This window comes from Ovis aries, chromosome 8, assembly GCF_016772045.2.
Source record: "Ovis aries strain OAR_USU_Benz2616 breed Rambouillet chromosome 8, ARS-UI_Ramb_v3.0, whole genome shotgun sequence".
NCBI classification, from domain to species: domain Eukaryota; kingdom Metazoa; phylum Chordata; class Mammalia; order Artiodactyla; family Bovidae; genus Ovis; species Ovis aries.
In genome coordinates, this window is record NC_056061.1 from 39947133 (window position 1) to 39971752 (window position 24620).

Consider the following 24620-nt stretch of genomic DNA (forward strand, 5'->3'; position numbering starts at 1 on the left):
AAGTAAAAACCATACAATTGAGTCATAAACTGATTACATGTTAAGGCCTCCCACTTCTTTTTTTTTTTTTCACTCTTTAGTTTTATTAAAATAGGACTATTATTGTGATAATAGCATTGTAGTCTTATCTTTCAGATACATAGTAAAATATTTATAGACAAAATTATACATTTAGTATTTGCTTCAAAATAACATGAGCTATAGAAAGTGGATAGAAATGAAGATGAAACAAATATTGGCATAAGTTGATAATTATTAAAGACAGACACTGATTATAGGACTCATCGGATTATTTTGACCATGTTTGCAATGGAAGCACGTGTGTGTATATTTGCGTAAATATAAATGTATAAATACAAATATTCATTTTATTTATTGGCTGTGCTGAGTCTTTGCTGAGGCATGTGGGTCTCTCCAGCTGCAGGGCATGGGCTTAGCTGCCCCATGGCATGTAGATCTTGGAAAAGGAAATGGCAACCCATTCCAGTGTTTTCACCTGGAAAATCCCATGGACATAGGAGACTCACAGGCTACAGTCCATAGGGTCTGAGTCGGACACGACTGAAGCAATTGAGAATGTGGGATCTTAGTTCCCCAAGAAGGGATTAAACCCAGGAAGGTGGACTCTCAACCACTGGACCACCAGGGAAGTCCCCATATACCTATTTTAAATGATACAATGCTTGGTAGGGATTCTCTTCCACAGGATAGCTCCTTTTCAAAAGGGAACTACACCTGCTCACTGTTTACGGGAGAACAATTCTACTTCCTGAACTTGGTCCTAAGCAGCCTTCTATGGAGACAGCCTGCTCCTGCCCTCCAGCAGCCACTGTCGTCTCCTCATCACCATCCTTAGCTATGGAGTCCACAACCCCACATGGTTCCCGAGTCCAGTTCTAGATTTTATCAAATTCATTGAAATACTCAAAGTAACAAGGACTGCATTTACATACGCTACCAGCATTCCTTAAACCCAAAATGCTTCAAAGGTTCAAGTCATACACATTTAAAATACATAGAAAAATAACAGAATTTATACAAAGTCGATTTTTACAAAACAGGTACATTACAAGAAATATATCTTATATCCAAGCACAAAAAATGTGGAAATATATATGAAGTATACATTTAAGAAAAAACATTTATTTTTAAATGCTGGGTGGAAGGGCACAAACAGAGTTCTAGTTTACAGTATAACTCTGAAGAGAACTTCAATTTGCTAGCAGAAATTTTCACTCTATTCTCAAGCTTCTAAACAGTTCCTGATGGGATTAGACAGCTGTTCCTCTCTCCAAATTCTGCTTAATTTCAGCTGTGTATTTCCCGTAGAATCTTTCTGCCTTCTTGTTGAATTTAGCATTCCTTTCATTAATGTAGTCAATATCTGCATCATCATTATAAGGGCGTCTCCGGCTGTATTTGTCTCGTTTTTCAATTTGTTTTTCGAGGTCTAGGACCATCCTGTCAATTTCCTCTGTGGAAGGCACATGTGTCCCATGAAGAAGACTGTTGGACGTTGGGAAAAACTCTTCTCCATGCTTTTCTCTCAGTCTCTCATATGTTTCCATGTCTGGTTTGATCTTTTGGTCAGCCGATGATACTGGCAAAGCTGGGCAGCAGCATAATCTGAAAATCCCAGGTCGGGGTTTTTCCTCCTCTTTTTTCTCTCCCATCTTTCTGCATCTTCTGCACTGATTTCTAGCAACTTCACTTTCTCATAGTCTTCCCCTCTCGCTGCACATTCCTTTTTCTTTTCTTCTTCCTGTAGTTCCCATTCCAAACGAGCTTTTTTGGCTTCCCAATTCGCAGGTAACTTAAGTCTTTTATCTTCTTCAACAACTTCCTGGTGATTTAATTTACGAGCTTCATTCCGCTTCAGGTGCAGCTCCCGGAATTTGCGCAGTCTCTGTTTGCGCTTCTGGGCGGCCAGCTCCTCGGCTCCTGCGGGAGGCTGCTGCTCCTCTGCTCCACCCACCGGCACCTTCTCGGTAAGAGTCGCAGCCGCCATCTCCAGGCCTCCCACTTCTATATTATTAGCCCAAACCTCTCTCCTAAGCTCTGAATTCATTTTCCCAGCTGCAGATAAGAGGACATCGTCTCTTGGATATTTCACAGCCATACTGAACTCAACATACCAATGCTGAACTTACATTTTGCAAACTTGCATCTTCTCCTATATCCCCCTTCTAGGAGAATGACCACATTCTGTCCCCACATCAGGGTCCCCAAAGGTAGGCCATAGCCAGTTGGTCACCAAGTTCTGTTTGCTCTTCCTCCTTAACATTTCTTGTTTTGTTTACCATCTCCAATCCAGACTTCCTGCAATAGGGTCCCGAATTGCAATTTCCTGCTCCCAGTATCAGACTCTCAATCCTCTCTTTTTACAAGAATCTAACCATACTAATCATCTGTTTAAAACCCATCAATAGGTATCCATTTGCTTAATGGAGAAAAGTCCAAACTCAGTTACAGTGCATAGCCTTCCATAACCTGCTGACCTGCTTACCCTGTAGTATATCAGTGCTACACACCTTCGCTAGAATGCCAGCATTTCAATGACCTATACATTCATCCATGTGCCAGAACCACACCAGGCATAAATAAAACAGAGACGAAGAAAAATAGGCAGGTCCTAGGCTTCATAAGATGTATAGTCTGTTGGAAGAGTAAGCCATTAATAAAAAGTGCTGAAAATGAATGGAAAAGTATCACTGAGGTAAAGGTTACAAAGTAGAACAGAGAGCTATAAATGCCCAGTGGATAGATTTGACCTGGAGTGGAAAGATAGGAATGGTGTCCCAGAGAAGGCAACATGCAGCTGATAACCGAAGAAGGGCAGGTTAACTTGGCAAAGGGTGGGGTGGGCTGCATATTACCTATAACTTCTTGTTTGCTGTATCTTGATGCTCTGGCATCAGGGGCCTCACTGACTGGGGAGGGACCCCCTCTCCCTTAGGATAGCCAATTTTTAGAAGGATGCGCCTTTCATATGCAGAGTAACCAGTCAAGAGCCCAAACTGCCACCACCTCCTCTAGCTGGCTCCTACACTCCAGGCGTCAATACTCCACTGCATTCCCAGGTGACTCAAGTAATAAAGGACCCACCTGCCAATGCAGGATCCACAGGACATGCAGCTTTGATCCCTGGGTTGGGAAGATCCCCTGGAGGAGGAATGGGCACCCTACTACAGTATTCTTGCCTGGGAAATCCTATGGACAGAGGAGCCTGATGAGCTGAAGCCCATGAGGTCCAAAGAGCTGGATACTACTGAAGTGACTGAGCACGCACACACTCAGTGAACCTAGGGCTAAGTAGCAGACACCTAGAGACGGCCTATATACCTCAGACTGGATGAGCCTGCTTATCGGCCTTGTCTTTCCTGAGGAAGCCACAACAAATGCTCTTGCCCACTACTTCCCTTCACTCCTTTCACCTCCTGTTCAACCCTGGCACTTTCCCGCTGTGGCCACAAGGGCTTTGCCATGCTGCTGTCTTGGGAACTGTAAGTAACAAAGTATCGTTTCAATGGCAGTGGTCTCCTGATTGGTTAGTTATACCATCAGTTCAGCTCAACTCCTCAGTCCAGTCCGACTCTTCGCGAACCCATGGACTGCAGCAAGCCAGGCTTCCCTGTCCATCACCAACCCCCGGAGCTTACTCAAACTCGTGTCCATTGAGTCAGTGACGCCATCCAACCATCTCATCTTCTGTCATCCCCTTCTCCTCCTGCCTTCAATCTTTCCCAGCATCAGGGTCTTTTCAAATGAGTCAGTTCTTCGCATCAGGTTGCCAAAGTATTGGAGCTTCAGCTGCAGCATCAGTCCTTCCAATGAATATTCAGGACTGATTTCCTTTAGGACAGACTGGTGGGAACTCCTTGAAGACCAAGGGACTCTGAGGAGTCTTCTCCAACACCACAGTTCCAAAGTATCAATTCTTTGGTGCTCACCTTTCTTTATAGTCCAACTCTTACATCCATACATGACTACTTGAAAAGCCATAGCTTTGACTAGATGGACCTTTGTTGGCAAAGTAATGTCTCTACTTTTTAATATGCTGTCTAGGTTAGTCATAACTTTTCTTCCAAGGAGCAAGTGTCTTAATTTCATGGCTGCAGTCACCATCTGCAGTGATTTTGGAGCCCCCCAAAATGAAGTCTCTAACTGTTTCAATTGTTTCCCGATTTGCCATGAAGTGATTAGACCGGATGCCATGATCTTAGTTTTCTGAATGTTGAGCTTTAAGCCAACTTTTTCACTCTCCACTTTCACTTTCATCAAGAGGCTCCTTAGTTCTTCTTCACTTTCTGCCATAAGGGTGGTATCATCTGCATATCTGAGGTTACTGATATTTCTCCCAGTGATCTTGATTCCAGCTTGTGCTTCTTCCAGTCCAGCCTTTCTCATGATGTACTCTGCATATAAGTTAAATAAGCAGGGTGACATTATGCAGCCTTGACATACTCCTTTCCCTATTTGGAACCAGTCTGTTATTCCATGTCCAGTTCTAACTGTTGCTTCTTGACCTGCATACAGATTTCTCAGGAGGCAGGTTAGGTGGTCTGGTATTCCCATCTCTTTCAGAATTTTCTCAGTTTGTGGTGATCCACACAAAGGCTTTGGCATAGTCAATAAAGCAGAAGTAGATTTTTTTTTTTCTGGAACTCTCTTGCTTTTCCGATGATCCAACAGATGTTGGCAATATGATCTCTGGTTCCTATGCCTTTCTAAATCCAGCATGAACATCAGAAAGTTCACAGTTCATGTACTGTTAAAGCCTGGCTTAGAGAATTTTGCTAGCATATGAGATGAGTGCAATTGTGCGGCAGTTTGAACATTCTTTGGAATTGCCTTTCTTTGGGATTGGAATGAAAACTGATCTTTTCCAGTCCTGTGGCTACTGCTGAGTTTCCCAAATTTGCTGGCATATTGAGTGCAGCACTTTCATAGCATCATCTTTTAGCATTTGAAATAGCTCAACTGGAATTCCATCACTTCCACTAGCTTTGTTCGTAGGGATGTTTCCTAAGGCCCACTTGACTATGCATTCCAGGATGTCTGGCTCTAGGTGAGTGATCACACCTTCGTGATTATCTGGTTCATGAAGATCTTTTTTGTACAGTTCTTCTGTGTATTCTTGCCACCTCTTCCTAATATCTTCTGCTTCTGTTAGGTCAATACCATTTCTGTCCTTTATTGTGCCCATCTTTGCATGAAAAGTTCCCTTGGTTATCTCTAATTTTCTTGAAGAGATCTCTAGTCTTTCCCATTCTATTGTTTTCCTCTATTTCTTTGCACTGATCACTGACCAAGGCTTTCTTATTTCTCCTTGCTATTCTTTGGAACTCTGCATTCAGCTGGGTATATCTTTCCTTTTCTCCTTGCTCTTCTCTTCTTTTCATAGCTATTTGTAAGGCCTCCTCAGACAACCATTTTGCCTTTTTGCATTTCTTTTTCTTGGAGATGTTCTTGATCACTGCCTCCTGTATAATGTCATCAACCTCTGTCCATAGTTCTTCAAGCACACTATCAGATCTAATCCCTTGAATCTACTCATCACTTCCACTGCATAATCATAAGGGATTTGATTTAGGTCATACCTGAATGATCTAGTGGTTTTCCCTACTTCCTTCAATTTAAGTCTGAATTTTGCAATAAGGAGTTCATGATCTGAGCCACAGTCAGCTCCTAGTCTTGTTTTTGTTGACTGTATAGAGCTTCTCCATCTTTGGCTGCAAAGAATATAATCAGGCTGACTTCGCTGTTGGCCATCTGGTGATGTCTATGTGTAGAGTCTTCTCTTGTGTTGTTGGAAGAGGGTGCTTGCTATGACCCGTGTGTTCTCTTGGCAAAACTCTGTTAGCCTTGCCCTGCTTCGTTTTGTACTTCAAGGCCAAATTTGCCTGTTACTCCAGGTACCTCTTGACTTCCTATTTTTGCTTTCCAGTCCCCTATAATGAAAAGGACATCTTTTGAGGGTGTTAGTTCTAGAAGGTCTTGTAGGTCTTCATAGAACCATTCCACTTCAGCTTCTTCAGCAAGAAGAAGTCTATGCCCCATTACTGGTCAGGGCATAGACTAGGATTACTGTGATATTGAATGGTTTGTTCTTGAGATTGCATTCAAGTACTGCATTCCACACTCTTCTGTTGACTATGATGGCTACTCCATTTCTTCTAAGGGATTCTTGCCCACAGTAGTAGATATAATGGTCATCTGAGTTAAATTCACCCATTCCAGTCCATTTTAGTTCACTGATTCCTAAAATTTTGATGGTCACTCTTGCTATCTCCTGTTTGACCACTTCTAATTTGCCTTGATTCATGGACCTAACATTCCTAACATATGCAATACTGCTCTTTACAGCATCGGACTTTAATTCCATCACCAGTCACATCCACAACTTGGTGGTGTTTTTGCTTTGGCTCTGTCTCTGCATTCTTTCTGGAGTTATTTCTCCGTTGATCTCCAGTAGCATACTGGGTACCTACCGACCTTGGGAGTTCATCTTTCAGTGTCCTATCTTTTCACCTTTTCATACTGTTCATGGGGTTCTTAAGGCAAGAATTCTGAAGTGGTTTGCCATTCCCTTCTGCAGTGGACCATGTTTTGTCAGAACTCTCCATCATGACCCATCTTCTTGGTTGGCCCTACACAGCATGGCTCATAATTTCGTTGAGTTAGACAAGGCTGTAGTCCATGTGATCAGTTTGGTTAGTTTTCTGTGATTGTGGTTTTCATTATGTCTGCCCGCTGATGGATAAGGATAAGAGGCTTATGGAAGCTTCCTGATGGGAGAGGCTTACTGAGGGGGAACCTGGGACTTGTTCTGATGGGCGGGGCCATGCTCAGTAAATCTTTAATCCAATTTTCTGTTGATGGGGAGGGCTCCCTGTTGTTTGACTTGAGGCCAAACTATGATAGAGGTAATGAAGACAATGGTGACCTCCTTCAAAAGGTCCCATGCACTCACTGCTACACTCAGTGGCCCAGACTCTGCAGCAGGCCACCGCTGACCCACACCTCCGTCAGAGACTCTCAGACACTCACAGGCAAGTCTGGGTCAAGTCTGTTGACTACAAGCTGGTGGAGCAGAAGGACGTGCACTCATCTTCTCCTGCGAGAACTCCAAAATTACAACTCGCTGCTGAACAACCGTCGACAGAAGAATGTTGGAGCCTACTGAAAAAAGATACCCCATGTCCAAGGGCAAAGGAGAAGCCCCAGCAAGACAGCAGGAGGGGCAAAATCACCTTTAGAATCAAACCGCATACGTGCCAGAGACGCTTGGAGGGCTCTGACAAACCTTGTGTGCACCAGGACCCAGAGACCCCACAGAGACGGAGCCAGAACTGTGTTTGAGTGTCTCCTGCGGGGGTATGGATTAGCAGTGGCCTGTTGCAGGGGCAGAGAGCCACCAGAACTTACACAGGACTGGGGAAACAGACTCTTGGAGGGCACAATCAAAACCCTGTGTGCACCAGGACCCAGAAGAAAGGAGCAGACGCCGCAAGAGGCTGGTTTCACCATACCTGAATAATAATAAAACCTACATTTTAAAACAGTTTGGTGATAGGATTGAGGGAGAATACTCTAGAAGAAGCCACACTTGCAAAATTCCTATGGATGAGGAATCATGTCTCCATCTTTCTATCTGACCTTACTTGAAGTAGTATGTCCCCCTCTTCCTCTCCATGCCTCCCTCTATCACATTACTGAAATTCCTTTGCCTTGAGCACACATCACTATCTGAAATTATCTTCTTCATTTATTTGCCTACTTATTGATGATGTGTGTGTCCCCTTTCCCAAGTCCCAAGTGCTATAGGAAAAGGGACTTATCTGTTTTATTCACTGCTATACCCCTAATGCCCCCAAACATTGCCAGGCACATAGGGGCTCAAGCCACACTTACTGAATGAATGAATCCATTTTACTTTTTAGCTTCCCTTGCTCAGGTCGAACTGACCACTTCCTTCTTTGTGCCTCCACCCTGTCCTCTGTAGATTTCTAGCAGTCCACTTGTCACTGTAAGCAAAGGCTCTTTGATTACAGATCTGTCTACTAAATCTAAAGTGCTTGGTGCCAAAGACTGTATTGTGCCCCTGGTGTTTATCAGGGAACAGATGCTCAATACATAGGAGTATAATGAAAGAATAGCCATGAGATTTTTCCATGTATTTATAACCAAGCAAAACCAGAATGGGCCATGCCTCTCCAACATGTCTACCCAATTTTGAATATCATCCAAATTGGGCCATTTTCATACCTCACTGGCCTCCCTCATCTTCCCTGTCTCTTTCTGATCTTCCTTCCTACACATACACAAGGCAAAGCCAGTGGCCAGTTTTCCAAATGGGAAAATTGTTACTAGTATCTAGAGTTGAAAGTGTTTAAAGACAAGCACAATATAATAGCTCTGGTGTGAAAAAAATTCAAATATTTCAATCCACCCCAAATTTCTTTTTTAGCCCAAGAAAATTACTTTCTCTATCAACTGGCTATTCAGATCAAAGTAGCTTTTCGAATGATACTTTCTTCTAGTTATGAGACTGTCTCCCTTCTCTTATATACTGTGACTTAGAAATCCAAGTAACCAAGTAGAGGCAGTGGTTTTGCATTGAAGTTATAGCTCAGCAACAAGAAACTCTCTTGAGTAAAAGGAAAATCTTTTATTTTTCTAAAAAGGTTTCATTTCTGTCACACTGCTTCTCACTTGAAATTTACTTTCTATTCGGAATTATGGTGTATACATTGTTGTTCTTTGGGGAATCTTTTTAAATAGTATTTATTTTCCTCTGGTTTAGGGCTATTTGGCTTCTCTCTTCCCTTCTATTTGTTTCTTACAGTGTGAATGACAAGTTAAATAACAGAAGAAGAGCCATAAAATGTGTCCCCAATACTATACTAGCTATGGAAGAAATACCAGTTTTGCAAGTACAATAGTTCTTAAACCTTATATATTCCCCAAATTCAGTCTTTTGGTGTGGCCTATTTCCTTAATTAATTAAAAATGGTTACTCCCCAGATTAACTATTGAATATACAGTAGGGGGAAAAAAGCACAGGAAAGGAAAATGCTATCTTAGTTTGGCTTATACTCAAAGGTAATTACTTTTGTGAGGCAAATTATCAGGTGGTAAGGATGTGAGTGAAAGTAGGGGCAGTTTAGGGGCTGTGGGTGAACCCTGTGGCCCTTTTACCAAACCAAGGGAGACAGAATAAGTCCACTTTTGTGATGGATGGCAGGGTTCTCATCTGGAACTGAGCGACTGGTCTTTATGTACTAGCAAGTGTCTTTCAATATCCTAATTAAGCAAGTATTAATAATTAGTGATGAGAGTTCATACAAGACAAAAGATCAGAAAAAATTTAAGCCTATCCCTGAACCAGTGTCACCCAGACAGTACAGTCACACTCTTGAATAGGAGAAAATGGTGCAGCCTTATAGCTGAGGTCTGTGGGTTCACTGTATATAACCCACAGCCTAGCTTATGTATGCCACAGCCTAGAGACACGTGTTGATGCGAGACAACAGTGATACAAGCTGGAAACCAACAATGCGTATTTCTAATACGTAGTGTGTCTTTGTTTCAGACACACTCACATGTATCCTGGCCTAACTGTCAGTAACCCCTCGCCCATCCAGCACTGCAGTTTAATCACAGCCCTGGCACGGGAATTATGCAGAGCACAGAAAATACTTGTCGTCTTGTGACTGCATCTACTGTAGAGTATCCCCAGTGTCAGCCCCACAAATACTCTTCCTCAAATCTAGGAGTCCACGTTAAAACGACAATATTAGGAAATCTAATGAAGATGCTTTAATACCATGGATACCTATGCAAAACACAGCCTTGATAACACCTATTTCTCTTGTCACCTCATGTAATTCTGAGACCATTATTGACTTGCAAAACAAACGTGAGCATCAACAACCTGTACATAGGAATGGAAAACTATGAATTATGCTCAAGATAAACAACCTCTCTCAAGGTCAAATTAAAAGTAATGCTCTTTTGATTTCCCGAATTCCCCACCCCTCCCTCACAAGAAGACCAAACTGACCAAGTTTTTCTAAGTAATAATACTAAAAAGATGTGACTATTTTGACAATGCTGTGTTTCATCGTTATAATTATAACCTTTCTTTTCTAACTATTGATCCCCTTCATTTATACCTCCCTTCAAAATGTCACCTCAATTACCACATGTCAATACTCTACTAAGATAAAGATGGTCAGGAGAGAGAGTGGTTTCTATGCCTCTCATCTAATAGCATGCATGAAACTTGAAGTTCTATTATAAAATGTTGATAATGTCTGAGGATGTCTCTAAATGAAAAGTCACTCTTGCTACGGAAGTCAAGAAATCTTAAAAAAAAAAAAAAAACCTATTTGCAAATAGATTCAAAATAGCCTGGTACAGTTATTCTACATGTAAAACAAGTATGATTTGATTTTTAGCAAGTTAACTAGAAGTTAAGTAAAAACACTATATTGGCAGCTTATAGAGACCAAGTACCAAGTCAGACATAGTAAATATGAAGCTTTTGGTGACTAATCTCATGTCACTTCAAGTCTACTGTCACATCCCAGTGAACTTGTCACTAAGCTGTTCATGCAGATATCTTCCAGTAAGTAAAAAGCTTCCAGTAAGGTAGTGGCAACAGTGTCAGACTTTATTTTCTTTGGGCTTCAAAATCACTGCAGATGGTGACTGCAGCCATGAAATTAAAGGACGCTTACTCCTTGGAAGGAAAGTTATGACCAACCTAGATAGCGTGTTGAAAAGCAACATTACTTTGCCAACAAAGGTCCGTCTAGTCAAGGCTATGGTTTTGCCAGTGGTCATGTATGGATGTGAGAGTTGGACTGTGAAAAAAGCTGAACACCGAAGAATTTATGCTTTTGAACTGTGGTGTTGGAGAAGACTCTTGAGAGTGCCTTGGACTGCAAGGAGATCCAACCAGTCCATTCTGAAGGAGATCAGTCCTGGGATTTCTTTGGAAGGAATGATGCTAAAGCTGAAACTCCAGTACTTTGGTCACCTCATGTGAAGAGTTGACTCATTGGAAAAGACTCTGATGCTGGGAGGGATTAGGGGCAGGAGGTGAAGTGGACGACGTAGACGATGAGATGGCTGGATGGCATCACCGAGTTGATGGATGTGATTTTGAGTGAACTCTGGGAGTTGGTGATGGACAGGGAGGCCTGGCATGCTGTGATTCATGGGGTCGCAAAGAGTTGGACACGACTAACCGACTGAACTGGACTGAACTAAACTGAAGGTAGTAAAAGGTAGGTTTTATATCTTATGCTTTTTGTATCCTGTATCCAATGACAATGCTTTATCACAGATTGTAATTTTAAAATATTTGTTGGATTATGAATTTTAAAAACCAACACATTTGTTTTTTGTATTTTGAGAGTTATGTTTTATTTGGCGGGAATTTTTAGGACTTCAAGCCCAGGAGAGAGCATCTCAAGTAACCCTGAGAGAACTGCTCTGAGGAGGCAAGGTTCTCTGAGGGGGTGAGGAAGGAGGAGTCAGGTTATATAGAAGTATTACAACAAAGGGAAGGTTTTCTGAACATCAGAAGATAACTGTTAATTAAAGAAAACCAGAGATCTCAAATTAAGGAATTTAGTGCCTTTCTACATATGGGAAGATGCATTGTCTGGGCTTACCAAAATCATTCCTTTCCTTGCATCTCAGAGCTCAGGATGTGGTTTTTCACATCCTGAGCTCCCTTGGGGCTCACCGTAGGGAGTGACTGCAGTCCTGGTGGCTGCTGGATCACAGGTATTTGTCCCCTTCCTCAGTGCCCTTAGGCTCAGGAACTCACATGGGAGGGCTGCAATCACTGATGAGTGTGACATCCTTGTTTACTGATATGGTAGGGAATATTCCAATTCCCGGTCTCTCCTCTTGGTCAGGAATTCGACCAACACGTGGGAGACATTTCATGACAATTTTTGTCCCACAGTGCTGGGAGACTCCTCCCAGATTAGGCTAAATTCTCATTGATATGCCACTCCAGGTGTTAATTTCCAGAGTAGGCTCATTGACAGATTATAAAAGGTTCTCTGGATCTGCTATCTTCTAACCTAGTATAATCTAGGAGATACTTCCCTTGTAATTTAAAAAAAAATTTTTTTTTTTAAAGCATATCCATGACTTCAAGTGGAAAGAGGAAAAGACAATTCGGTTATAGGTCTGATTTTACAACAGAGAAACATTAACTGATAGCTCACAATTTACTGAGAAAGGCGGTCTCAAATATTAAATCTGAACTTCAATATTAGATCTCTCTTGATGCAAGGAGATCCAACCAGTCCATTCTAAAGATCAGCCCTGGGTGTTCTTTTGGAAGGAATGATGCTGAAGCTGAAACTCCAGTACTTTGGCCACCTCATGGGAAGAGCTGACTCATTGGAAAAGACTCTGATGCTGGGAGGGATTGTGGGCAGGAGGAGAAGGGGACGACAGAGGATAAGATGGCTGGATGGCATCACTGACTCGATGGGTATAAGTTTGAGTGAACTCCAGGATATGGTGATGGACAGGGAGGCCTGGCGTGCTGTGATTCATGGGGTCGCAAAGAGTCGGACACAACTGAGTGACTGAACTGAACTGAACTGATGCTAACTACCCATCATGGCTTTTATATGACTGATAAAAATGGGGGAACAAACACCCACTTGTGCCAGATGTATCAGGCCTGGCTTCCACAGTGAATCTTGCATCTTCTGTCTTTTCACAGGCTTCTTAGAATGCTGAAAGGAACCTTACTTCTCTCCGTACTGAGTGATAACCAGCACATATAAATGTCTATGCTGTATACCAAAAGTACAACAAACACCCTCAGTGTTGGGAAAGAGGATGACAACCAGGATCAGATTCCTTTTCCTAAGAAAGCCAAACCACACCAGCTGGAAAGCCTGTTCCCTCTGCTGACTTCTAATTTCGGGAACTATTTGCATACTTGAACCATTTACTCAGCCCTTGTGCATAAAGGTGCAGACTGAATCTGTACTTCTTTAGATCTTCCTCTCCATCTTCATCAAGTGGCTACTTTTAAATTTTGATTGGTGGATAGTGAATAAATCATAAAGATTATCAGACCTTCCTTTAAAAATTCAACTTTTATTGCCTTTATTTCTTAGTCTACAGGGAAAACACTGATTATCCTACTTCTCTAAAAGTATTCTAATATTTAAAAATATTTGAATAATTTATTACATACTAAATAAACTGATTAAATATATTTAATATATAAATATTTAAAATGCCTAGAATGTTAGCTACACTGGAAATAAATATGGTAGCCCAGGTGGCTTCTCTGGCGGTCTGGTGGTTAAGAATCCGCCTGCCAATGCAGGGGACATGGGTTTGATCCTGTTGGGGAAAACCCACATGTTGCAGAGCAAGTAAGCCTGTGCACCACAACCACTGAGCCTGTGCTCTAGAGCCTGGGAGCCACAACTACTGAGCCCATGCACCGCAACTACTAAAGCCTGTATGCCAAGGGCCCACGCTCTACAAGAGAAGCCACCACAATGAGAAGCCCATGCACTGCAAGGAAGAGCAGCCTCCACTCTACGCAACTAGAGAAAGCCCACACACAGCAACGAAGACCCAACACAACCAGAAATAAAATAAATATACAAATATGGCAGCCCAGAAAGAGAGAGAGAAAAAAAATAGTTATTGCCTAAACTTTTCACAGGCAATGGCACCCCACTCCAGTACTCTTGCCTGAAAAATCCCATGGACGGAGGAGCCTGGTGGGCTGCAGTCCATGGGGTTACTAAGAGTCGGACACAATTGAGCGACTTCACTTTGACTTTTCACTTTCATGCATTGGAGAAGGAAATGGCAACCCACTCCAGTGTTCTTGCCTGGAGAATCCCAGGGATGGGGGAGCTTGGTAGGCTGCCGTCTATGAGTTCGCACAGAGTTGGACACGATTGAAGTGACTTAGCAGCAGCAAACTTTTCACAACTGTATGTTGTTTTGGGGCTACAATTCAATAGTAGGTATATTGTTATTCTTTATAACTGATAAAAATTGTAAGTTCAACTTCTGAATGTTTATTTGAGTTTATAATTTTTTATTTTTCCTGTCTCCTTCTCTAGGTTGTAAGTTGTGTGGACAAGGAACTGGCTGCATCTTCAGTCTGGTGTGGCAGGGAAAGCATATGCGTTGAAGCTGATACATATGGCTGGCTTTAGCAAGTGATGAACCTCTCAGTAGAAAAATGGAAAAAGGAAGTCCAATTCTTTAAATGGAAAAGGTGAGTCTAATTTTTTTATTAGAAAAATGGGAAAGGTGATCTGCGGTAAGGATTGCCAAAACCATACGTAAAGGACCTTCTACACAGTAGATGCTCAACATAGTAGCTATCTCACTATTGTTATTTTGGGCTTTCATTGTAGCTCAGTCAGTAAAGAATCTGCCTGCAATGCAGGAGACCTGGGTTTGATTACTGGGTCAGGAAGATCCCCTGGAGGAGGAAATGACAACCCGCTCCAGTATTCTTGCCTGGAGAATCCCATGAAGAGAGGAGCCTGACAGGCTACAGTCCATGGGGTTGCAAGAGTCAGACACAACTTAGTGACTAAGTCACCATTACTGTTATTCCTTTTTAAAATACTATTAATCTTCTTAAGCTATAGCTTTGCATATTCCACAAATTTTACTCACAGGGTAAAGAGAGGAAAATGCTGAATGTCTAATATAGACTTTATGTTTCTATAAATGACAGCAAAAATCATAGTTGTTGTAAACCATCGTTACTTTTGTACTTACAAAACACTTTATCAGAGATAAAAAGGGAGAATAGATTGAGACATTATACCAGACCATCACCAGCTAGGTATTACTAGAATGTACTCTGGTTCCCATGCTCTGTATTATATACAGCCAAAAAGGCACACAGAGAAATCTAAGGATGGAGGAGCTGCATTTCTTTATGACCTTATTTGAAAGATAAACTCCTTGGGGAAATACAATTTATTCAGATTATCAAGACCCTGCTGTGCAAATCTACAGTCTGGGAGCACACTATGGAGATCAAAAAATATTTACTTTATTCTGTTGGGTATAAAAGCTTTTAATGAATGCATAATTAAGGCAAAAAAGAGTGTATACAGCTTTAGAAATTCCACTGCTGAGCCAAGCCATTAATATCCAAGGCACCATACCCAGTTGTGATTCCACCTGTTTCCTATTTGGATTACAACCGAGTTATAAATCAAGGTATTATGTGACTACATGACCTGGTGCTGCAGAAAAGGATTGCACTCCAGGATTAGAGAAAGCAACATAAAGGGCTTTGTCGTGGATGTGTGGTGAAGGGTTGGACCTTCGGAACATGCTGAAACAAATAAAATCCAATGCCTGGAGATGAATCATGTAGAAAAAAAGTCATCAGACATATCAAGCATGTAAAGGAACCTGTGAGCTTTCTTCATAATATATTAGAGCTGATGGGATAAAATCTAATAGCTATGGAAAAAAAGATGAGCAAATCATTGACACTGCAGGCCAGTTTATTTGTGATATGATAAAATAATGTAAAACCAGATATTTTTATTTGTATAAATATACAGAGATAGATATATTTGTATACAAACATAAAAATATATGGACAACTGAATACAACTATATATTTGTGTATTGATATAAATATGCATAAATACAATGTACTTAGACTAAAACAAGATATTAGCAGCGATTCAAAAATATAAGAAAAACCCCAGCATGCTCTAATTCTTGAAGTCTTTGAAGGCCTGTATAAATATATTTGTGCTGTATAACAGAGGAACTCTACAATTAGGTTACTAGTACATTTTCATAATCAATTGTATGCATAAATATCCAAGGCTCATGAATAATTTTATATTGTTCCTTGGAAAAGTCTGTAGTAAGCTGGAAATCCAGTATGAAAGACATACAGAAACACAGCTATCATCAACAACTAATAATTCTGGCCCTGGCCACTATGTGCTGCAAAATGCTATCAAAAAGTTTACCCGAGCTGCCTCAGCACTTCAGGCGATTACCACTAAATTATGGACTCTATAGAGGAAACTAATGTATACTTTTCTTTTTTTAGTTGAAAAACAGTCTATCTGAGCAACTGGGGCTTTAAAATGAAAATTTCAAGAATCACAAAGCTTTTTTGAATGATGAGAGGCCAAATCAGTTTAAAATATTTTTAAAGAATTGTAGAGCCTGGAAGTAATTATGATGCATTTCCATACATCATAAGCTGTGCTACTCAAAGTCAGTCACTGAAAATTAGCTCAATGCTGCAGAATTTCAACAATCTCTCAGTTTATTCACATGGACTTTGTCAACCATTATTATACGTAACAATGAAGATTGGTAAGGGTTTTTTTTGTTTGTTTTAACTCTGCAGTTTTTGGTTTTTTATATTTTGGATGCCATGTAGGATATATAATATCAATATTTTATATCACATTTACAAATTTTACTATATAATGTAAAAAATTTTATATATTTATAACTGGGACCAGTTCAAATTTATCTAGATGTTATGAACTTTCAAAATCTGAAGTCAGTTACTTAACAGGCTGGGAACTGATGTGTAGTAAGGTGGCAAGAGTATCTGGAACAGTGATTTTCAAACTGTGGTCCCCAAAGCAGTAACATTAGCATCACCTGGGAACTTGTTAGGATGCAGCTATCCAGGCTCCTTAGATCTCTTGAATCAAACTGTATGGGCAGGCCCAGCAGTCTGTTTTAACCAGCTATTCAGGTGATTCCATACATGGTCAAGTTTAAGAACCACTGATACAGAGTACACATCTGAGTGAAGAAAGGAATAGCTCTAACCTGCAAAAACATATTCAAGCAGCAGAACAAGCTGCAAGACCCCAGTCCCTCATCCCAGATCTGAAGTGGGCAAGCAATATACTGAATGTATGGGACCGAGGCCATGGAACGTGCATGTATGTGTGAGCTCAGTCGCTCAGTCATGTCCAACTCTTTGCGACCCCATGGACTGTAGCCCACCAGGCTCCTCTGTCCATGGCAGAGAATACTGGAGCAGGTTGTCATTTCCTCCTCCAAGGGATCCTCCCAACCTAGGGATCGAACCTGTGCCTCTGTGTCTCTTGCATTGGCAAGCAGATTCTTTACCACTGAACTTAACCTGTACCTGGAGCTAAATTAATGACACAGATAAGCAATCAGTTCATAGGGCCTGAGCACATGTCCCCTGAACTGCAGCAAGAAAAGGTTGGCAGCCTGCTCTAAAGGATATCTGTGGAGGGACAGTGGGAAGTGGAGGTGGGAGAGACATCAGGGAAGGACAGACACCGGGAGGGAGGCAGACATATGGACAGCAGTCTTCCGGTAAGGAATAACTCACATTTTTCTTCTGTGAAACAAATGCACTGCTTATATATCCCCTAATCAGGGAACTCAGGACACCATGTGGCTATTTTACAAAAAATCCCTCTCACAGGAACTCACTTGGCACATGGAGAAGGAACTCAAACAAACATGTTTCTAAGCAACTACAATGCACTAGAGCTAGAAATAAACTTTTCTAATTTCTCCCTGAATCCTGTAAATGAGGAAGGAGCAAGATGTTCTATTTACAGGAAGGGCAGGGGAAAAACAATAAAACAAAAACTTCCTATTTACGAAGCAGCAACATCAATTATTATGTTGCTTTTAAAAGCATCAATGTTTACTATTTATTAAAGTATCAGTTCAGTGTTATGTTTTCACTTATCAGAGGAAGGGAGAAAGAGATGGTTCATATAATTATTTGTGACTTTTTTTCTAAAATAATACATGCACATCTACAAAGCCAAGAGAAGTGGCCCATAGGAAAAATACATTTTCCAGAATGGTTATTATTTCCAAAATTTCCAGGAACAGGCCTGTCCAATATGCTGTTGATTGGAAGTAGGTAGTAAAGTTTGCAACATTTCCAGGAATGAAGGAAGACAGGAGTGATGGAAGTGGGTAGCAAGGTAACTGTGGAATTAATAGAGAAATTCACAAGTGAAGCATGCCACTGTACGGGCTCTGGTTTTCAGGATACCTACTGTGTGTAGGGTACTATGCTATAATATACTTTGCATGCACCATATCATGAACACTCCAACGCCCCTAAGATGTACATTGTATATACGATATCATATCTGAATTTTATGGATGAGGTACGTGGGCAAAGAGGTTGTGTAACCTCTTTTTATGTGATCTTTGCCCAAGGTCACATAACTCTGAGACATGAATTTATATCACAGGGAGATGGAAAAGTAAATCAACACAGGTAATATGGTGTGATCAGCACCCCAGAAGAGTGCCCCATAATTAATGAAAAGGAGAGAAATCGAACTCTGAGATCGATCAGAAGAGGAAATGACATGAGCAAAGTCCTTGCAGGTTGAAGAGGAACTCACAGGGTGACACTGTGAGAGAAGAATAATCCATGGAGAAGGAGACGTCACGTAAAGAGGTTTGAGTATGGGGATATGCATGAAGTTTGCAATGACTGTGTTATAGCATGTGGGTAATAAACTGTTTTTTAAAAGGCTAAAGAGATAGGATGTTTCATAGTAAAAACAGAACCTGTGTTGGGACTTCCCTGGTAGTCCGGTGGTTGAGACACCACACTCCCAATCAATACGGGGGGCATGGGTTTCATCCCTGGCTGGGGAACTAAGATCTCACATGCTGTACACAATGAATTTTTTTTTTTAATGGAACATTTGAACCACTTTAAGATGAATAAACCTTGTTTTGGAGTGAGGCAAGAGTGAAGACAGGTAGGTTCATTGGTTACCAGGAAGCTCCTCTAGCCCAGGAAATAAGTATTGAGGATCTGAACTAAGACAGTGGTAATAGAAATAGAATGATAGAGATTTTTAAAAATTAAGGGAGTTTATGCAAAGTCCTGCACACAGATGTTTATAACAGCTCATCATAATTGCCTAAACTTGAAGTGACCAACATGTCCTTTAGTAAACGAATGGATAATTAAACTGTAGTATCCAGACAATGGAATACTATGTAGAGCTAAAAAGAAATGAGCTATCAAGCTATGAAGAGACAGAGGGGAAATTTAAATGTGTATTACTAAGCAAAAGAAGCCAATCTGAAAAGGTTACATACTGTATGAATCTAACTATACAACCTTCTGGAAAAAAAAATGAAACTATGGAGACAATAAAAACATCAGTGATTCCAGGGGTTAAGATAGGGAAGGAGGGATGAACAGGCAGAGCCCAGAGGATTTTTAGCGTAGTGAGACTACTCTTGGATTTCCCTGGTGGCTCAGACGGTAAAGCGTCTGTCTACAACGCAGGAGACCCGGGTTAGATCCCTGGGTTGGGAAGATCCCCTGGAGAAGGAAGTGGCAATCCACTCCAGGACTAGATATGACATTATAATGGTAGATACACATTTTGGCCAAACCTACAGGATGTAAAATACCAAGAGTGAGCCCTAATATAAACTGCAGACTCTGGGTAATGGTGACGTGATAGTGACGGTAAGTCCACTGATTGTAACACGTGTCTACTCTTGTAGAGGATGTTGATAATGAAGACGGCTTTTCATATGTTGGGGTACAGGGGAAATCTCTCTATCTTCCTCTTAATTTTGTCATGAACCTACAACTCCTCTTCAAAAACAGAGTATAAGAAAAAGTTAAGGAGGTAAGATTGAAAGGTTCTGGTGACAGCCTATGTGTATTTTAGATGGAGTATTTTAGGATGACTCTTGAATTTCTGGCTTGGGTTAACTCTCAGAAAGGTCACATGTCTGTGGAATATGCAACAGGAAACGCTGACTAAGCAGCTGGCTTAGAGATGACAAAACACGCTATTCAGTACAGTAAGAATAGAGCACATTAAGGAGATGAGAAAGAAAAAGGACAGGGTTAGAAACATAGTCTGTAACCGGGAGACAGGGATGAACACTGAAGCTGGAGTGCGGGAGAGGGGACAGAGGCCCTCCACATGTGGACGAAAGAAAGCGAAGGTGAGCAGAAGAGATGAGCACCCATGTGGCACCACAGTACCCAGGGGGATATTCATGGGGCTGATGGAAGAAGAGTCTGTAAAAGAACTGAAAAGAAGGAGGAGGAGAACTAGGAGAGAGTCTTGAGAAAAGAGAGGTGCAGGAAAGAAAGGAGCTGCCAGTACTGAAAGGCTATAGTGTGGTCACATTAAAGACCATAAAGGCCCACTGCCTTTGACAATTTGGAGGCTTTGGTGACCTTTGTTGGAACAGCCTTTGAGCAGTAATGAAGGCCGAGGACTGAGTTCAACAGAACTGAAGAATGAATAAGTGGTAAGGACACACAGACACTGTTCCCAGTTTGGTAGTTAACAGGAGAGGGCTGCGGTGATGAAGAAAAGTTTCTCCTATCTTATTGATCCTATTTTAAAAACGAAAAAAGGTACCAGCGGAGAACACACTGAAACTATGGGAAACACAGGAGGTTCCTGACAGATCAAGCTGCTGAAAGGCAGTTTTTAGCCTCAGAGAACAGAGCAGACATTTAACTATGGGCAGAAATATTTGCAGGTGGAGGGTGGGCAGGAGGATGAATATCTTAAATGATACATAGATTTTCTTTTGACGCCTCTAATTTTGAGTATTGATAATGGAATTAAGTGTGATTGATTTTGTTTGCTTTACTGATTCTGAACTCTGGCATCAGCAAAACATTGGAAACATTTTATTTTTGAGAAAAATATGTTGAAAGTGATTTTAAAATTGGCCACTGGACAACAAATAGTTAGCTGAAAATAGAAATTACTAATATTAGAAAAATCCTTCAAGACATTCTTCTCCTTAAAAACTCACAAAGAAGACACAGTGAACTCTAGATTATCCATATAACAAATTAAAATGACAAAATGACTTCCTTGGCCAGCCGGCATGTTTTTGGACTGTCACTGACATCCGTTGGAGTGGGCTTAGGGAAAAAGAGCCAACAAATAGCATGTGAAAAAAATTGACTGGGATCCTTAAATGGCTACTAAAAAACTTATGATATATTTTAGAGCCAAATATTAATGACATTTGGCAAATATGACAGTCTAGATTACCCATGCCAGACAGCAAATAGTCATGATTAGAACAAATAATTAGTAGTTGGCAATGATTAAGTAAGGCTGATACATTCCTACCCTTTCTGATCATGTGCACTGACTTAAAAAAAAAATCTGAAAGATTAAACTGTCTGTAATGTATTTTCCAAAATTTGTACTTTAACTTTCTCCAAATACAAAAGCATCAGCTCTAGTGAACTATGAAATAGCACACAGTATATTTGATTAGGAGCATATTAAATATATATGTTGGTACAATCATCTGTCTTATCTAATGTGGGAAAAAATAGCTCAGTGGTGGAGAAAAATGAATGTTAAGTTATAACTTCTCAACCTTGAGGATAAATTATTCCATTTAGAACACCGACTATATATTATGTATCTAGGAGACAGTGCTAATTTAATAATTAAAATTGTAATAATACATTGTTTGGAAGAGATAACCTCCTATAAGTCATTGCCATATTACTTAGTTAAAAAATCATAATCTATTAAAATACTGTAAAATATGCAAGATCTTTAGTGCTAAACGCAATCCCCATAGAAAGTATTTTCAACTTAAAAAACTGTATTCAATGGGTAACAAAAGACTTATTATTTTTTTCCCATAATACAAAATTTCAATATTTAAGCAGAAGTTTATAGTACACACTGCTATGGATTGAACTGCATCCTTCCAAAATTTGTATGTTTAAGTTCTAAGCCCCAGTGTGATGGTATTTGGAGGTGTGCCTTTGGGAGGCAGCTGGGTTTAGATGAGGTCATGAGGGTGGGGCCCTCATGATGGGATCGGTGTTCTCCTAAGAAGAGATACCAGAGAGCTTGTGGTCTCTCTCTGTCATGTGAGAACACAGCCAGAAGGTGGCCACGTGCAAGACAGGAAGAGAGCCCTCATCAGAGCCTACCCATGTTAGCACCTGATCTTAGACTTCCTGCCTCCAGAACTGTGAGAAATAAACGTCTGTTTAGGTCACCTGGTCTGCGGTATTTTGTTATGGTAGCCTGAGCTGACCAGTAAACACCCTGAGCCCCTGTGATGTGAAAGGAGGGAGGGGGTAAGAAATAAAGAGGTGTCAGGTATGACTCCTGCTTTCAAGAGCCCCACAGCATAACTGGGGTGGGTAAGACACTTTCAGCCACGTTAGCCCAAGAGGAAAGTGATGCAAAACCAGCACTCAGATACTTCCTGCTTCTGTGAAGTTATTTCAAGGATCCAACACTTGTTGAAGTTGAAAGGGAAAAAATAATTTCTAAGTAAAAGAACACTAAAAATCACCATTTATGAAAAAAAAAACAAAACCAGAATACCCAGAAGTCTTCCTAATACCCTCATGGGAGAATAACATTCTTTAAACCTTTGTACCTTCACTGAAGAGAGAAAATGACTAAATCTCACGGCAGCCCATTTAGTGTAAAACAAAATGAAGACAAGGGATGACTAATAAGCATCAGTCACAGAGGAGGGAGATTCAGGGCAGGAAGTCACTTCCTCCCTCCTGCTCCCTTTACATTCTTGGTTTCTGAATGATTAATAGCAAGAATTTTGGCTTCGCTTTACGAGGTGATCCAAAAATGCACATCATAAACAGAACAATCCCTTCAAACTGGGGAAATGCTCTTTTATGCTTGTAAAAACAGAAAACAAAACAAATTTTAAAAAAGGACACCCCCCGCCCAGTTTTCCTTGTAGTGATAAAATACTCTACCTAGAGCACTCCTACCCTTTGCCTCTCACATCGCAGCAGCACGTCTCCTCTTTCAGGTCACGTCTTCCCCATAAAAGTGCTAAACTAATGCCGCTTAATGACAAATTAATGTCCATGAATAAAAAATACACCTCTAATAGCATAGAGTAATTTGCCATTACAATATCATCATTGGACATGCCCCTGGTTTAATACGATGTATTTAATTCATAACCTAATGAGTGATATATAAAAAGAGGGAGATGAACCCTGCAATTACATTTATGTGAGTCTGTCACCTTATTTGTAAAACCTTAGAGTCATTTACATTCAAATTAGAACAAATGAGTGATTTCACAAAGTGTGGTGATAAATGACCACAGCAGCCCAAGACAAAACTGTATTTCCTGTGAACACATTAACAGTTTCCTATTATTTGTTAAAAATTACAATGCATATTGCCCAGTGTGGTGTGAATAATGACTTTTTTACTGATTAGGTCAGAAGACTAATATGTAGCAAAATAAATAATTTTTCTTTTCATTTTTTCTGATTTTTGCTTTAAATAAACTACTGAATTCTGGTGGATTCACACTGCCACCTGCTGCCTAGGAGCAGATACTAAAAGCATATTCCTATCAAAAGGAGTTAATTCACCACTTTGGTGGTCTTATTCAGAAAGTCTAGTGAGAGTTCTTTAAATTGCATTTCATAATATGGGCTGATACTTGGCAAACCAAAAGACCACTTACTAATCAAATAATAGGATATACCATGTGTTATTTAGGGGAGGGAGTACAAAATCTACAAACCTTTTTTGAGTACAAAATCTACAAAGCTAACTACCAAAAAAAGTCATTTTCAGCAAAGCATGTGTATCTCCTAATACATCACTTTCAGAGGATATAGCACAAAATCCAGTGGCCAGTACCCCTGATCTTATGCTAGGGGAGTTTTGGGGAGGGTCGTGTGTGTGTGTGTTTCCTACTCTTGACCGTTGGTACAATCTGAAGGTGATGACTGAAGGTGCTGCCTGTCCGCTGAGGGTCTCCACCACCTAGCCCTTCCTCCCAGGGTCAAGGTCCAACATGAGAGGAAGGCCTTAGTGTCCAGAACAGAGCAGACTAGGAAAGGCGTGAGGAGAAGAGATGAGGCTCAGGATGATCAGGCCTGGCCTTGGAGACCAGGCTAAGTGTTTCTGTAGGTGAAATGATGCGGCCAAAGGGTCATTAGGGTAGCTAGTAGAGTTTTCCAAACCAGATCAACATCCTAGCTCTGACTTTAAGTTTTTCCATCTGTAAAGAGAAAAGAACACTCACCTGCCTTAAGGGGTTGCTCAGCAGAGGAGAAATGGGAATCTCTGTGCAAAAGACTCAATACAGATAGGCTCTCAACAAATGCTGGTTCTCTTTCCTATGAAAGATAATGACGGCTCTGGGGACTATGGTTTGGCATAGACAGAGGTGAGAAACAAGCAGACCCCCCTAGGAGGAAATTATGAGTTCATAACATACAGCCAGTGATGGTGAGAGTCTCAAGAAAGGTAAGAAAATTACCACTGGAGAAAAGGACCTGGTCTGAGAGAAATTTGGGAGGTAGAATCAATGCAACTTGATAACTGATTGGATACAGTGATGAGGAAGGGGGTTCTGAGATTCTGTCCAAATGTCTAGACAACTAACAGACCAATGGTACCACCAAGGGAGAAAAGGATAGGTTTTCTCATGTTGGATCTGAATTGCCTGTGTGATGCTTAGATAGAGCTGTTCAGAAGCTAACTTTAAAAAGGCAAGGAAAAGTCAAAGTTTAGGAAAACTGGACTCAAAAA

At 40.8% G+C, this 24620-nt stretch overlaps 2 protein-coding genes across 11 annotated transcripts in view; both read right to left on the minus strand.

Moving 5' to 3' along the window:
* The window catches only part of KLHL32 (kelch like family member 32), a 219816-nt gene that overhangs the window by 68607 nt on the left and 126589 nt on the right, over positions 1–24620 (minus strand). The gene's annotated exons all lie outside the window — the stretch shown is intronic.
* Positions 58–10763, minus strand: LOC105611310 (pre-mRNA-splicing factor SYF2-like). Its single transcript, XM_060419233.1, is given in 2 exon segments — positions 58–1582; positions 1585–10763. Coding segments are annotated over 2 exon segments (846 nt in total). The 5' UTR covers positions 2120–10763; the 3' UTR covers positions 58–1271.